This window comes from Myodes glareolus, chromosome 10 (genome assembly GCF_982192425.1).
Source record: "Myodes glareolus chromosome 10, mMyoGla1.1, whole genome shotgun sequence".
Taxonomy (NCBI): Eukaryota; Metazoa; Chordata; class Mammalia; order Rodentia; family Cricetidae; genus Myodes; species Myodes glareolus.
The window spans coordinates 68,630,259-68,647,279 of NC_142035.1; the positions used below are offsets into that span (position 1 = coordinate 68,630,259).

At 35.8% G+C, this 17,021-nt stretch overlaps 1 protein-coding gene and 1 long non-coding RNA gene across 2 annotated transcripts in view; one reads left to right on the forward strand and one right to left on the reverse strand.

The window, feature by feature from the left end:
- Slc5a12 (solute carrier family 5 member 12) overlaps nucleotides 1-12,003 on the reverse strand; it is a 57,079-nt gene extending 45,076 nt beyond the window's left edge. The window contains exons 1-4 of the mRNA XM_048443714.3: nucleotides 11,238-12,003; nucleotides 4,647-4,712; nucleotides 2,318-2,369; nucleotides 1,360-1,427 (exon numbers count right to left, since the gene is read on the reverse strand). Of these exons, the coding sequence (XP_048299671.3) occupies nucleotides 1,360-1,427; nucleotides 2,318-2,369; nucleotides 4,647-4,712; nucleotides 11,238-11,576 (525 nt within the window). The 5' untranslated portion in view covers nucleotides 11,577-12,003. The remainder of the gene's footprint in view (nucleotides 1-1,359; nucleotides 1,428-2,317; nucleotides 2,370-4,646; nucleotides 4,713-11,237) is intronic.
- Nucleotides 12,004-14,256: 2,253 nt separating this feature from the next.
- LOC146892656 (uncharacterized) overlaps nucleotides 14,257-17,021 on the forward strand; it is a 46,713-nt gene continuing 43,948 nt past the window's right edge. Inside the window, exon 1 of the long non-coding RNA XR_015003965.2 lies at nucleotides 14,257-14,365. This is a non-coding gene — a long non-coding RNA (uncharacterized LOC146892656). The remainder of the gene's footprint in view (nucleotides 14,366-17,021) is intronic.

The following is a 17,021-nucleotide window of genomic DNA, read 5'->3' on the forward strand; positions in this document are numbered from 1 at the left end:
TTGTACAGTTTTGTTATTTATATGTGTGGGGGAGCGGTGGGAGATGCTTTTGGGAGCTACAATACTCTGTGAAATCTCAGCCACAAATCTAAAAATTATGCAGAAAATATAGTTTTCTTTCTATTAGATCAACAAACCTGTCAAACATGATCAAGATAGACAGAGGAAGTGCCAGTTTTCAGGCAAAGTGTGAGAAAGTGTGTTAGAATTATAGTTGTGAGAACAAAAACAGAGAGAAATAACTATAAATGTTTCAGCATTGAGAAATAATAGTGTCTGTAATATGGAAAAGAGAGATAAAAGCATTTTGAATTGGATATTATCATGATATATGTCACAAAGGGTATGTGATATTAACATAATGTCAAATACTTGGAAAGTCAGTTATATGTCAATTTGTTTATTATTCTTTGCTGTGGCAGATAGATAGGTGCTAACAATGAGAAAAGTATAACCAGATAGACAATGTGCCTACCATCTAATAACTAGTAAGGTATAATCACAAAATTATATGATGATTCAGAAGAATAAAAGATTTCAATTGTATGAGTTGGGTAGGAAATAAATACACATTAACTATATACTGATCTAAATTAATTGTCAGAACTATTTGAATTCTATCAATATTCTATCAATACTACATAGCCTGCTTGAAAATCGAGAGTTCAGACGATCAAAATAATATATGTTGTTTTATATAAGTAAAGGACAAAATAATCACAGATTCCTCCAATTTATTTATGCCAACTGTCCTCGATCATTCATGTACATGTATTTTGTCATTTTTCTTAGAATATCCAGAGAAATATAAATGTTATGTTTTTTGGAAGTTACAAAGGGTCACTTATCCTCTGATTAAGGAGATATTTTTAACTAAATTATTTCTCTTTAAACATGGTTTTCTTGATGATTTATTTCTCTGAATAAAGCTTTATTATTTTAGGATAGTCATTGGATTATTTTATAGTCGTAAATTGTATTTCTTCTCTGGAAAGGCTTTACACTTTTTTACATTACATGAACCAAAGAGATTTACAAAACTGAAATCAGTTAAGACCTCTACAATGATCCAACCTAGTGAAATAGTTGCCCACTCAGGCACTAGCACAGGGACCCCACAATAATAAAACTTTATTCTTCTGAATAAGCTCAGAACCCAAATACTCTTTATAAAACTGCTAAGACTTTTAAAGAAAGTAATAGTGTCTTCCTCAAGAAATTATGTTAGATAAAGCAACATATTTTCATTTAGTATTGTAATAACTAGTTCGTCCATAATTAGATGCCCTCATGTTGGAGATTTACCCTTATCCCATATTAGAAAATAGTGCATAATATTGTTTATAGCTCTGTACATACCAAACTACAGTAGAATGTGCATACGATTCCTGTTGCAAACACGGAGCCCCAGAGATTAAACCCAGTTACTACGAAAGAAAAAAAAAATTAAAGCAACTATCTCTGTGAAAAGCAAAACAACAAACTTGACCTCCCTTGATTCTTTTGCTTCAGTCTTTTGTTCAGCTTTGTTGTTGCTTCTTAACCATGTCTACTGAGAAGCCTGAAGCCACCTGTACTGATTTCAAAGCTTTTATTCTGTCATTTATTTGTAAAGCAATATTCATAACATTGCTTGGAGGAAAAGCATGAATTTCATACTTGCTGCCAATTTTTAATATTAAGTGTATACTTGATATACTTCTAGGCAAGACAGAAAACAATCTTGAAGCTAAGTTTTTGAGAAACTAGTACTTCCCAATGTAACTACCCAGATTAATTAATTTGATTAACAAGTTCTTTCAATATAGGAGATGTCACTGAGAAAACAAAATTCTGTTTTTGTTATTATTTGTTATTTTTTCTTTATTTTTATTTCCAGGATTCTATAATCATGAAAGGATCAACTATACATCTCAATGTAATTATAAACACCTTTTACTCTTGTAGTCCGATTTTCTATTTTATGAAGTGGTCTTCAATACCAAAGGCCTTACATAGTACTTAGAACTTATGAATGTACAATACCTAATCTGCCATCATTTCAAAGATTGGAAAACAAACCTAAAACACCCAAACAAACAACATGCAATTGAGCTGTCTGTTTGCAATCAAGCAATTTTGTAAAGCGAAATGCAGTAAGTAATAATTTATATTTCTTTCAGTTTTCAGGACATTTTTAGAGCTTCACACATGTGACTGCTACAGTCATTCCAAGCCCATAACCACTAGAACATCTCTCCCATACAGTATCAAATATAAGCATTTCTTCAAAGCTGAGGATTCACAAATCTTGAGGTGACATATGTCAATAACTCACCTTGATTGAGAGCCAGAGCAGGTGCATATACCACAACTCCAGTGTAGAGAATCTGGTGTAGACCCAGGAAGAGAGAGAAAGTGGCATGAGACAGACGGCTGCTCAGAAAGTTCTTTATTGATCTTAGTCTGAATAACTTACTTCCTTCAGCTTGCTCACCAAACATTTTATTCTCACATACTCCTATTTTAAGATGGCTTACTCTGTAACTATTTGTAGAGGGAATTCACCTAAAAGATTAAGAAAAATGGTTGGATTTTAAAGGTTCCTTCTCATTTTAATGGGGGATGACTACCTCAGGCAAGAGGACGGGGTTTGGGTCTGCAAAATCCACACAAATACTTACTAGGATTGGCAGCTTCCCTGTAATTGCAGCTGCAGAAGGTAGAGGAATTCTTGGAACAAATTGGCTAGAGAGGCTGGCTGTATTGGTGAGTCTGGGATTGATTAATAGACACTGCCTTAAAGAACAATATGAAAAAGCAATCCAGGAAGTCACCTGACATCAGTTTTGGTCCTATACACAAACACCTGTACACTTGTACACATGTAAATGTGCACATATACACACATACACGGGACACATATAAACACATAAAAAGAGGAAATTAAAATAATTTTTAGTTTAAAGCTTGAAAGCAATTTAGAAAATAGATTCAAAACTCCCTATCCTGGATCCTTTAATGCACATACACAATGTGCTCTCTGCTGGCCTCATGAGAAGCTTTACTACAGAATGAAGCTCATTTCAGTAATTTGCTACAAATCAAAAACAAACAAATAGAAAACCTGAGCTAAAAATAGAGACGGGAAAGTTTCTGAGAAGAAACGATTCAAGGAAGACTGATACCAAATGTAGCCTCCATTATCAGAGCTTGCTCTAATTCACGTAATTGCAATTGTTTCACTGGTGCAAATTAGCTAACTTCTATTTATTTTAAGCTGAATTTCATTATCTAAACCATGTGACTACGCATCCCATGTGAATGCCATGGCTTTAAAATGCAAATGTGCGCTATTAAAGAAGCATCACTTCTTTACTAATTGCTTATTCAGTGTCAAATGGTCGGTCCTGAAAACATACATACAATAGCATTGTATGGACTAGGAGGGTTATAGTTGTGAACACGTGTATACATACACCTGTATATATGCATGCAATAGCAATTAGTGAAAAAAGGGGACCATGAATTTGAAGGCGAGTAGGGTAGGTTTTATGGAATCGTTTGGAGGGAAGAAAAGGAAAGGAGAATATATTTAAATTAAAATATAAAAAACTGATTAGGACAGGAGCCTTATAGTGTGTACTCTGATGCACTCACTATTTCATTAAATATTGCTAACCGCTGTAAAAGAAATATTACTTGCCTCTATTTTAGATAAACCCTTCAGGCAGAGTCAGATTTTAAGAGGACAGGAAGTTATCTGTAGCAGACGGCAGCAGGAAGCAGTTTTTGTGTGCACAGATGAGCTTGGGAAGCTTAAAGAATCCTAAAGCCCATGTGGGGAAAGATTCCAAAAGAAGGAAGTAGGTATATTAATGAAAATCGCTGTTGTAGAGCAATTAGGCTTTTCTGGTGTGACTCAGTTTATCAGTTTAGAAACCTAAGCCAGGTATAGTCACAATAGTCACACATAACTGATCCTAGGACTTGAGATACAGAGGCAGGAGAATTTGCAGCCTGGTTATATTGGGAGATCTTGTCTCCAAACAGAATAGTGACAAAATAACTTACCAGACCATTCCATAAGTAAATCGTTTAAAAAGTAGAAAGGATGAAATAAATTTGAAGAAATTTTTTTCTCTGTGGTTTCTGACACAATTTGTTTTTCAAATATACATATATATATTTATGATAAATGCACAATTTGTACATATATGTGTATATAACTATGTTTTGTATGTGTGCTTACTTTTGAAACAAGGTCTCTCATACACAATTTGTATATATCTGTGTATATATGTATGTTGTGTGTGTGTGTTTACTTTTGAGGCAAAGTCTCTCTCATAGCCCTGGTTAACATCACTATGTAAACCAGAGTGTCCACGAACTCAGGGAGACCCTCCTGCATCTGCTTCACTGTGCTGAGATTAAAAGCCTGGGTTTCCATGCCCAGTTAACTGTTAGTTGTTAGCCTGGAAAGAAGAATCTATGCTGAGTGGATTCATCTAAAGATAATTACACATGTTAAAAGTGCTATCTTTAGAAAATGATAGCAACTCTTAGTATCAAAGCTGCCCTTATATGAGAGCACCCCCCTCCAATAAACATAACTGAAGCTTTTTCTTGTTACCCTCAGTTCTCAAACCTGTCACAGCCCTTCTTACCGTCTGCACAATGTAGATGACTGTTGCTGCATAGCGAACTGGCTTGTTGAATCGTAACTGTAAGTACTGAAAAATAGAGAAAGGCATGCAGTTTTAAGCAAAAGATGTGCCTTAGTTGTCCATGCTGTGAAGAGACACTGTGACCATAGGAAATATTTAATTGGGGCTCGCTTACAGTTTCAGAGGTTTAGTCCATTGTCATCACGATGAGGAGCATGGTGGTACGCAGGCAAACATGATGTTCGAGAGGTAGCTGAGAGTTCTAGATCCTGATCCTCAGGCAGTCGGAAGAGAAAGCCACTAAGCCTGTCTTGGGTTTTTGAAACCTTAAAAGCCACCCCCAGTTGCATACTTCCTCTACCAAAATCATATCTTTTAAGCCTTCTCAAGTAGTGGCAATCTATGATGACTAGGCATTCATATATATATGCTTGTGGGATCCATTCTTGTTCCAAACACCACAAGCAGCAAACAATTCTTTTTTATTTTCTTGGTATTCCCCTGAATATAGGATTTGGGTTGATGATGCCATTTTATGGTATATATTCTTGGAAGCAGCAGGAGGGAAAAAAAGCATGGATTGCTGAAAGTCAAACATATTAAAATATAGTTCTTCTCATAATAATTATGGAAGGCAATTGGGATGCTCGCATCAAAATTTGGGTTGTTATCATATTTTATTCAGGAGACTTCCTGTTTAACTCCCCCAATAGAAGTTTATCCTTTATATCCCATCTGCCTACAGCTTAGCTTAATTCTTTATTTCTTCTTAATACTGTAACACACTCATTGGTCCCTATAAAACTAAGGCTTGGAGTGTTCTATGAGCTCATGTCCCCCACATTGTATCTCTTAAGACGGTTCTGATCATACCACTCTCAAAATATCCTGCGATTCTCTATTGATGCTAAAACAATGTGTGCCTCTCCTACTTGGTCTGCACTGTTGCCTGGCCACACCTGTCTATCTCATGCTATAACTGTACCTTCTTATTATTTATTCTCCATATTAAATCATATTCATTGCTAAACTGGTAATTATTGTTTTTATATTCTTAATATTTTAATTGTATCACTTTTTTCTTCCATTTTTATGCTCTTGTCCCTTCCAGCTCCCTTCAAATCCCTTTTATGTCCCCATCAAATTGATAGCCTCTTTTTCTTTGACTATTATTGTTACAAACATATGTGCATGTATATGCATATGTCTCTGTATGTACAAATATCTATAAGTAACCTGCTGAATCTTTTGTTCTTGGTGCTGTTTATGCATAAGCTTTCAAAGCTGAGCATTCTATACTTGACATCCAATAAGGGGACAGTTTCTACTCAGCAGCAACACCTATGAACCACAAGAAATGTCATCATGACAAGATATTTGTAACCAACGCTCTTTAGTTTCTTTTTCTACTTTCCTATATTAATTAAAAATGAGAGAAACATTCTGCTCAAATTTAGTTTGAAACTTGCTTCCAACTCTTTTAGTTATCTCTCAGGAAGATTACTCCAATTGGCATCCCTATTTTTATGCATATGCTATCTTCTGAGCTCTGTAGCTCAGATACACTGAATATTTTTAAAGCCATCAGTCTATCTGGTTATGCCTGGGTATGAGTGGCTTAAAATAGTAGAAATTTATAACCTTTCATTTCTGAAGATCAAAAATTCAAAATTAAGTTCCCCAAGACCAATCATTGTTTCGATGTCACATTCCCACAGAGATGTCTAACAATAAATCTGCTTTGAGCTTCTCTGAACTCTTGTTGTCTGTTGGCAGGCCTTTGCTTCTCACTCCATCACCCTGGACTCTTGTGTCTCCTTCTGTGGCTTAAGACTATTTTCTCATTCATGATGCAATATAATTCTACAGCTGATTATATTTTCTCTCCCTTTCAATTTATTTTTCACTCACCTATTGGTTGTCTTTGTTGGATATATAAGCTTTTTAAATCCATTTTACATACCAACCATAGTTCCCCATTCCCCCTCCAACTCACCCCCATCTACTCCTCAGAAAGGATAAGGCCTCCCATGGGGAGTCAACAAAGCTTAACACATTCAGTTGAGGAAGGACCAAGCCCCCCACTGACTCCCTGCATCAAGACTGAGCAAGGAAAGAGATATATCAATATAATCTTGTCTCCTAATCAGCTTTCAGGACCCACATCCAATTCATGAAAGGAACCTAAAACCTATACCACACTTTCAAATACAGACACCCACTGTATCTCTTTTGATATCTTTTGATACTGGTTTAAAAATATCTTTCCTCTATATTTTGGTGATAGACTCGTAGTTAGCCCAATTGTTTCAGAAGTCAAAACCCTGAAATCATTCTTAGACTATGTCCCTAAACCATAAACCACATAAAACATGTCATTCCTCATTCAAGAAGCATAATGACCTATCTAGAAAGATTAAAAGCTAATTCATCCATAGATAGAATGAAAATCCTCATAAGATTTTATTAGATATTAAATATCCATTTTTAAGGTAATTAGTTTATATTACTTTGCTAAAGTAATATTCCATAATATTTAAGTATACTACTATCAAAATAATTCCACAGACTCTAATACAGAGGAACCATAAGTGTTCAGAGATCACTGTTCAAGACGTTATAACCTATGACCTTTATTATGAAAACTTAAGAGTAAGAAGTTTAAGGGTCATCCAATATAAGAAACTGGGAATAATGATATAATATGGAGTGTACTTTAAAAAAATTAAGAATAAATAATAAGCTGGGCTTATTAGCACAAAAAAAGAAAAAAGTTAAACTAATTGAAGATATCATGAAAAGTCTAATTATAAACCATCAAACTGGAGATAATAAAAATGTATACTATTGAAATTGAGCTAATTCTAATGTATAACATAGGAGCAAAAATAATTTCTGTGCTTTCACGTGGGATGAAATAGTAATTAAGTTTACAGATGCAGAGTTTCATCTTGAAATCCTACTGTGTATCAAAGCCTCCACCTCACTGGCTATTAAAATATACATAATATGTATATACATATATGTAAATACATACATATGTATTGCTATATTGTACCATATTGAAAAATAGACCCCATCCAGTCTATGGGGCATTTTGTTGACTAATGATTGATGAGGGAGGACTAGACCCCTAGAGACAGTGCCACCCTTGGAAAGGTGGTCCTGGGTTGAATGAAAAAGCAGCCTTCAAAAGTCTTGTAACTAACTAGAATTTCTTCATGATCTCTGCTTCAGTTCCTACCTCAGGTTCCTGCCTGGAGTTCCAGCTTGAACTTCCTTCTATGATGAATAGTGACACAAGATAAAATGAACACTTTCCTTTCCAAGTTACTTTTGGACAGTGTTTTATCACAGCAACTGAAAGCAAACTAGAATACCCATCCCAAAACTGATGGGTTCAAATCTCAAGAATAATTATCCTTCATCACTCTGAGGATAATGTGGAGGTGGGCAGTCAGTTAGCTTACCCCTGTTCTTTTTTAGGCCACTCATGTTACAGAGCTAGACCAGCATTCCAGCTTGCTTGCTCGCTTGCTTGCATAGCAATATAATGGCAGTTTTCCCAGGGGCAAAACACAGAAGATGTAAATTTCATGATAATCCAAACCCACTAATTGTTTGAAATTTTTAATTGTCACTGAAAGACTATGGCCAGTTTGAGAGTGGTGGGCATTACTCTGGCAGACCTTCTTCTTCTCCCCAATTCCCTTTGCCTTGATAAAAAAACAACTTTTAGATTGCATTTCTTAAGCTAGTCCCCAAGGTCCATTCCCTTATTTAGCCACTTTGTCCTTCTGAGTCTGACTACCGAGGTCCAGCTAACAAAGTGCTAAAGTTCACCAATGAAAGGCTCTGAAGAAGGACACTGAAAAGAAATTCCACACTAGCTCAGAATTGAGAAATAGATGGTTATTTATTTAGGGGTAGACTCACAAATCAGAATCCTCTGCTGGAACGGATATCAGAAACGAAATCCTGCAGTGAGTAGCTACTGATTATAGGACTTCCTACAGCAAGGCTCCCTTTGGCTCATTTTCCTATGTGTCATCTCTGTCTTTCCAGAGGCAGTCCTTTGCCCTCCGGGACAAATACCCCTCTGCCCTTTCCCTGGCTTCCTTTTCCTTCTCCATCTTCTTCTATATCCTGTGTTTGTCTCTTATTCCCTGCCCTCTGTTCCTCTAAAGCCAATAAATCTCCTTTATGTTGAGAATTTGGTCCTGGGTGTCCTGAGCCAACATTTTTCCTTTCAGTTAAAGCAAATGACAAAGCAAAGTGATGTTCAAGGAGTGGAATGCATTGTCCACTTATTTTAGTCTTTCATACCTGAAAAAAATCCTTAAAGTAATATATTTTACTGTATAATGGGATATAAACAAAGACATCCCAAATACCACAGTGCTAAAAGTAGGGGACAATGAAAAAATTAAGAATGTTAATATAGCATTCTAGTCCAGATCTATAAAAAAAATTCCACATAAAATCTCATCCATCTCATCCACTGTAGAAGTCCTTCAAGACAGAAGTTATTACAATACAATGCAAAGTACTTAAGAAATTTTCCTGTCACACAGCTAACTAGCACTGGCAGAACTAGCATTCAAAGCCAAGTAGGCTTATATTAGAGTTTGCGGTATTACCTCTAGACCATACCGCCAATTCTTGTGAAGCACAGTCCAATCCCAAAATAACCTCATGGGTATTTAAATAATCTTCATGTTCTCCTGTACAAGGGTTTTAAAGCATCCTAGACTAACAGTAGTACTTTTAAAACAGGTTTGTATCTGAATTTAACATGGAAATTTGAAAGGAGTCTGAAATCTCTTAAGTTATGTGTTTGCGGTTTGTTTAATTGCCTTTTCAATATCTTATCTCATCACTTTACCAAACTTAGTTACAAGTTACAGGGATTAGAGAAGACAGGTTGCTTCATATGAGTACATTGTTTAATCATTTTAAAGTAAGCACAGAACCTTTGGTATTATAACTCTGTGGTACCATGGCTGCATATACTCAAATTTGGCTCCAAAACAAGTTATCTCTTATTCCCTGAGGTGAGTGCTATGGTTTTTGTGCCAACAAAGACTAAATGTGTTAATACAAGTAAAACACTTCCAATAGTACTTAACTCACACTAAATACTCTACATACAATCCTGTGTTATACATTTTTATGTATTTATTGTTTGTCTCATTTGTATGAAATTGGCCCCATGGGGGCAGGCAATTTGTTTAACACATGTCCTCAAAGCCTGTAGATGTACACAAGATGAGCAAATACTTTATGAGTATTTCTGGAAAGAATGGCTGGTCATAACACTTATTCCAAGAAGAAACAAGGACATAAGAGCTGAGAATGTCAAAAATATTTCTAGAACAAAACTAGAAAATCCCAGCTACATCTTCTTAAGCCAAATGTTCACATATGGATGGGAAAATGCATTTTCAAATATATATTAGTATTTAATGGCATATGTGCACAGTTTTAGAGCTTATCATAAATTTATCTATTATCTTTTGAATTTGTGGCTTATACTGTGCCTGTTGAATTGTTCAACTATGATTAATTTCTCAGCATCAGGATAATTAATGTTGAACATTTGGGATATGATGGGCTCTCTGTATGTTTTAAGGCCTTCTTTAAAGTATTCATTTGCCTAAATGGCTTTGGAAAGCTAAAGAAACTCTTTACAATAATTTATCTCACTGATTTTCTTTAAATAAATTTTTTTTATAAGTCTTCCATTGTAACTTTCAGAGTTTTCATTGACAATGAAGTTCTATGTTGTGGTTGTTGTTTTTATTTTTAACAAAACAAAAATTATTATTAACCTTTATTATTAACCTTAAATACTATGCATGAAAATTCAATTTTGAATATGTTGATCTTCTTGAGAATTGCTTCAAAACCAAAATCCCATAATCTTATTTCCCACTCATTACAATTATTTACATATTTTTATCATTAAGGAAGTCCTTCCTACAAAAATATTTCTCACTTTTCCAAAATATTCCTAATTGACTCTTAAAACTTAAGTGCAGTAATAATTACCATTAGTGATCTACTATTGGAAAGAAACCCATAAAAAAGAATATAAACAAATTAGCTTCTCAGTAGACTTTTGTCTAGTATTAAAAAATACCTAACTTACCCATCTAGTTCTCAGTTTTCTCAGCTGACAAATTATAATGCTAATAGCATTGTTCTATTTGTCTTTCAGAACAATCAAGCTAATGATAATAAAGATAATGTCTTTTCATTATCTCTCACTAACTAAATATAAGCATTATAAATATAAGTATTTCTCACTTTTCCAGAACATATTTTCCATTTTTGTCCTCATTAAATCATGGAAACAGCCAGTGGGAGTAACATTATTAGCTTCCTTCTACAGAGTAACAAAACACATTACTCCTACCCATAGTTCACATTATTTTTTTAGCAATGTGGAGTTGCCTTGAAAATATCTCATTATTGATATCAGGATAATATGCATTTATTAAACAACAAAAAGCTAAGGAAAAGGAAAACCCTTCAAGTGGAAGTGGCATCTCCGAAGGCACTGGAGGGGGACGAAATGAGGTCTCTTACCTCATAGGTGCTTGTGATGCCAGATCTGTAGAACACGGGAAGAAAGAGTTCAGATGTGAAGAGGACCACAAATGCATATGAAATGATGAAAAGGAGGAAGGATGCCCCAAAGCGGTAGACCTCAGCAGGAGTCCCCAGGACAGTGACAGCTGACATGAAGCTGGCTGTCAGAGACAAAGCTACTGGGCCAAAGCTCATTTGCCTCCCTCCAACCAAGAATTCCCGAGATGTTGCTTTTTTTCTCTCCTTTATGGCAAAAAACACACCAATTCCAGAGGAAATGACGAAGAGGCCTGCAAACACAACATAATCCCAAGCTTCAAAGTTCTTCACCTCCATGCTTGGAAGCAGAAGACGATAGTCTCTTGCAAGCAGGTCTCAGGGAGATGTTTCCAACCGCAGATGCTCTTTTGAGAGGGAAGAATGTGATTCTCTGAAGGGTTTAAGGCTCATCGACACATGTGTAAATTTTCAGATACCAAATTATCCTCAAAGTTCTCAAAAGCTGACTGTAAAAAATAACCGGTGGAGGCACTGGTACCACCAGGGGGAAAACGAGAACTACAAATGTGGCTGATCCCAAGCTGGCTGCTGCTACACTCCTGCAACATATGCCAGAGAAGGACTTCAGATGTATTCTGAAGTTAACAGCTGGGGGTAGAGGGAGTTGGTTTGCCAGCTAGCATGCTTTTTTATCTCCTAGATATTTTCAAATAAAAGTTAAATATTATTAGGGAACAGGGAAGTGATAAAATGCGACTACTTCAGCATTTCTCGTTCCTGAAGTGGAATCGGAAAATGCAGACGCCACTGTCCGTGGCATCTGCCTCCTGACTAAGGGAGTGCAGAGTGTCCATAACTGTAACTACCTGTGCAGTGGGGTGGAGGGTAAAGAGCAGAAACTGGCAATCCAGAGACCTTTGCTCACATCGTGGCTCAATCACAACTGAGTCACTGTTAACAAAGTATTTCATTTCCCTGGGCTTTCCCTGGAATACCGGGATAAGACAAACTGAGACCTTGAATCTCCAACTTCCTGACTTTGGCACTTACAATGGAAAACTTCTAAATATAATCCCTTAATTTTTTTTAGATAAATTAGATAAAAAAATTCTCACTTGATTTTCAGAGTGAAAATCAGGAACTTACCAGTAATTGATTTTCACCAGAGTGAAAAAATGAGCTTACCAGTAATTGATTAAGTTGCTATCACTTAATTTTCTCCATCACTCCTCCATTTTCACTTGTTTACTATACTTGTATCCAAAGGCTAGAGTTAGGACCAAGAGAGGACAAGAAAGAATTAGGAGATTCCTGCTTTTACTCTGTGTAGACTCACGAGCAACTGGAAGCATCTCTAGTAGGATGTTTGAGAGATTCTCTGTTTGTTCACACATCTTCTCTGTACCTATCCCTACAAAGCTTCTCTGATACACAAGATCTAATTCTGTCTCCTCAGGTTTGTAGCCTCACTAACCCCTCTGGTTCAATTCTGTGGAACTTCCTTAGTTCTTCCTTCATACCCCGATATTTCTAATCTACTTTCAGCCATTTCTGCCCACCCCAGTCTGATTGTGTGTGCCAAGACGTTTGATGCTACAAATGACTGTCTTCCTGGAGATTGACTCCTTTAACTACAAGACATTATAGAAAGTAGTCAAAGACCAAAAGGAGAAATTTTAAATTATCTATGATGTTCAAAGACACTTTCAATCAAACAGAAGAAACTCTTTTTTCTTGGTTGGTTGCTTGGTTTGTTAGATGGTTTTTGAGACAGAGTTTCTCTGAGTAGCCCCAACTGTCCTGGAACTCGCTTTGTTGACCGGGTTGGACTCGAACTTGGAGATCCGCCTGCCTTTTCCTCTGAAGATGTGGGATTAAAAGCATGTACCACTACCATTGTGCCAGAAGAAATTCTCAACTTGCTTTTGGATGACTGAGCAAGTCTTTATTATTGATTATGATTATTAGTTATAGGTAGATGGTATTCTCATTTCCTAATTCTCTTTTGGAACCTCTATTAGATATGAGAATATTCTGATAGCAGTTACAAGAAATATGAAGACCTCCTAACACACATTAGCCTCTTTGGGTTCAATTATATAAACTTTCCCCCTCTATTTGTATGGTTGATGGCATTGTTATAAACAGGACACCGTGGCACAGCCATATCTGATGGGAACTGCAAAAGTTCTGAAGCCAGCACAGCTGCTTGGCAAAGATCCCGCAAAGCTGAGTCACATGACGATCATCGTGCAACTTGTTTTTTGTCTCCATGTAATGTATGGTTGGAGGGCTTTTAATATTTATACAACTTAGGTATATTGAATTGATAGAAAATTTTTAAGAATCATGGATACCTTCTCTGGGAAGAACTGCTTCTAAGCTTCCCTGGGAAAATCCTGAGCATACTCCTCCTGCTTTTAGGGAGATATCTTTATCTACTTGGAAGTCTTATGCCTTGGAAGTTGTGACATACACAAAGAAAATGGAGATCTCTTTATGAGGCGGCCCTGAGATATTCTTAAAAGCATCTTTCCCTACACTTACTCAGAAACAAGATAATCAATACAAAGTAAACTTTAAAAAGTCAGCACTGTTTGGTGGGCTGGAGAAGTTGGTCACAGATCAGATTGCAAACCTTTTCCCACTATATACTCAGGCGAATACATGGCATATACAGCAACAAAGTTAGATTAGTTGAAATTACCTCAGACCTACAAAGATATTTATTTATATTGGTGGGCAAAGAACAGTATAGAAAGACAAAAAAAGAAGAGTAAGGTGTCAGGTCGTCCCTTTTTTTGAAAATTTCACTCATAGAGAGCCACTGTGCTGTAATATGACCAACAAGCAAAACAGTGCCAGGATTACACATTTAAACAAATTACAGAAAGACATACAATGTAAAACATTATATTATACCTGGAGTTAAATAATTACTGCAGCAATTAGCTTGAGGACTCTACTTGGGCACTCTAACCATTATGAGTTAATAATACACTGCTTGGGGAATGGCAATCTGCCCTGGCTGGCTTGGAGATTTTCTTTTTATCTAAGCCACAAGAACTGCCAGCCTGAGAAGAAGCTATCATATACCTCTAGACTCTGAAAAATTGGGTTATGAGGTTAGTGAGTAAAAATGATTATAAAATATAATGCTGTTTATCAATGATGACTAAACTTAAGGGGAAATGATTGTATAAGATAATTCTGTTCTGTCACAATTCATCAATGATGACTAAATTTATAATCCCAGATGTTCAAGAAAAAAGATTAGATGATCTGCGTTTGATAACAACATGACTCTATTCCTGTTTACTGAATTCTACATAAATAAAGAAGCATTCTGACTATCAGTCAATTAGGTTGCTAGATTCTCACCATCTCTTCTTCCTTTACCTGCTCCTTGCCTCCTTGCTGGAACCTGTCAATCACCAGTGCCTGCCCCCAGAAACACTGACTCTTTATTATATTTACCTTGATCTACACTTTTAATTATGTGTATCATGAAGTCCAGGCATTCCTTTCTCATTTTCTTTAATTTATTCAGCTTTGCAGATACTGTACATTTACAACCTGAAGGTTTGTGGTAATCCCGTCTCAAGCACTGTGAATTTGGTTTTTATCCATAAAAAATTTTAAAATAATTAGTTCACTATTTGAAGCTGTTGTAATCATGACACCCACTGTGGTGATCTGTGATCAGGAAGCTTTACATTATTGCTGTAATTACTTCTGTGCCACGCACAGTGAACATAGTAATTGCACATGCTGTGGCTGAGCCTCTCTATAGCAATACGTTACAATGACTCATAAGTGTTCCACTAAGAGAAAGATTCACATAGCTTTCACATTAAATCATTATTGCAAGGAGAAACTCTTAAGGAAAATTAAAATTCCTATGAACATGAACATTAGGAATAAAAGCAACCTTCATGCTCAAATAGAGAAAGCTGTCGTGGTATGGATAGGCAAACTAGCCACAACATTCCCTTAATCTTAACCTTAATTTAGAAGAGATTCTGTTCTTTTTACTTCTATGAGGCCTGGGAGTAGTACAGAAACTATAGAAGAAAAATTCGAATGCAGCTAAGATTATTTTATAGAGTTTAAGAAAGAAAGTCATTTCAACACATAAATCTCATGATTACACCAGCAACTGGTCATGTAGAAGTTGCAGTAAATTATTCAGAAGATCTATTCAAATTAATGGAGGATGATGGCTCCACTAGATAATAGATTTTTCAGGGCAGATGAGTAACTTACTATTACATTAAGAAATTACCCACAACATTAATGCCCAGAGAATAAAGACAGATGCTAGGCATCAAAAGAAAACCTAAGTCTCTTGTCAAGTGTTAGTGTAGCTGTATCTGGCTTTAAGTGGAAATCAGGGCCAATTTACCATTCTGAATACCCCTAGGCATCCAAGTATGCCCTATATGAAATAATAATACTTTGATAAGTACATATCTATGTTATAGCATGATTCACTGACTTTAAACCAACTGTTAAGCAAATGATCCTTATATAAATATTACTATACATTCACAGTATACCTGGCCACCCAAGATGTTGACAATGGTAAATATGCCATTGTCAAATGGTAAAAATGCTGATAATAACCATTCTTCAGCCCACGAATCAAGGAATAATTTTCATTTTCAAGTCATATTATTTAATAAGCACTTTTGATAAGGCTAGCTTCCACACATAGTGACAGATGTGGACCAAAAAAATGAAAACTTTAAAAATTCACTCTTCTAAATGCTAAGAATATTAATGATTACTGAGACAGAGTCAAATATGAAAATGAACAAAAGTTCAGAAAAAGTTGATCCCGAATGATTTTGACTATTCAAGATTTCAATGGATAAATTAACTGTAACTTTGGTAGAAATGGCATAAAAACCATAGTTAGAAATGGAGTAAGGGGATATAACTCAATTGTTGAAATTGCATGGCAAAACCTGAACTCATGATGCTTTCTGTAGATGGAGAAATATACTGCTTATTTTTTTGTTTAGTTGGTTTTAGGTAAAATCTACTACCAGTAAAGGTGATGTTAATGCTATTAATGCAAGAAAAATATTTACAATAAATTTATAATATTATAACCTTTGTTATCAAACTTGTATGAATGTGTGATGACATTGGCTCCAATTTTGAAAATTCTACTGTGAAAAAAATAAAATACTACCAAGCATTATGGTGTACAGAAGAAAAGTCTTTCCTGAAAATGGGAATTGGTCTACTTAGCAATATTCACTGTTCTCTTATCTTAAACTGTTGCCACAGTCACCCCAACCTTCAGCAAGCACCACTGACTATAGCCATTAATATTAAGGCAAGATGGTGCTTCACAAGTAAAAGTTTATGATTTTCTCAGGGCTTTGATAATCTGTTAGCATTTTATCAATTGTCCTGGCTAGTTTATTTCAGCTTGATTCAAGCTGAAGTCATCTGAGAGGAGGGAACTTCAATTGAGAAAATACTTCCGTAAGATGAGACTGTATACAGCAAACTTGTAGGACATTTTCTTAATTAGTTATTTATGGGACAAGGCCCATCACACTGTGGGTAAGGACACCCCTGGGCTGATGGTCCTGAGTTCTATAAGAAAGCAAGCTTAAAAAGCCAGTAAGCAGCTCACCACAATGGCCTCAGCATCAGCTCCTGCTTCCAGGTTCCAGCCTGTTTGAGTTCCTGCTTTGCCTTCCCTTGATGGGCTATGGTTTAGGATATATAAGCCAAATAAACCTGTTCCTCCCCAAATTGTTT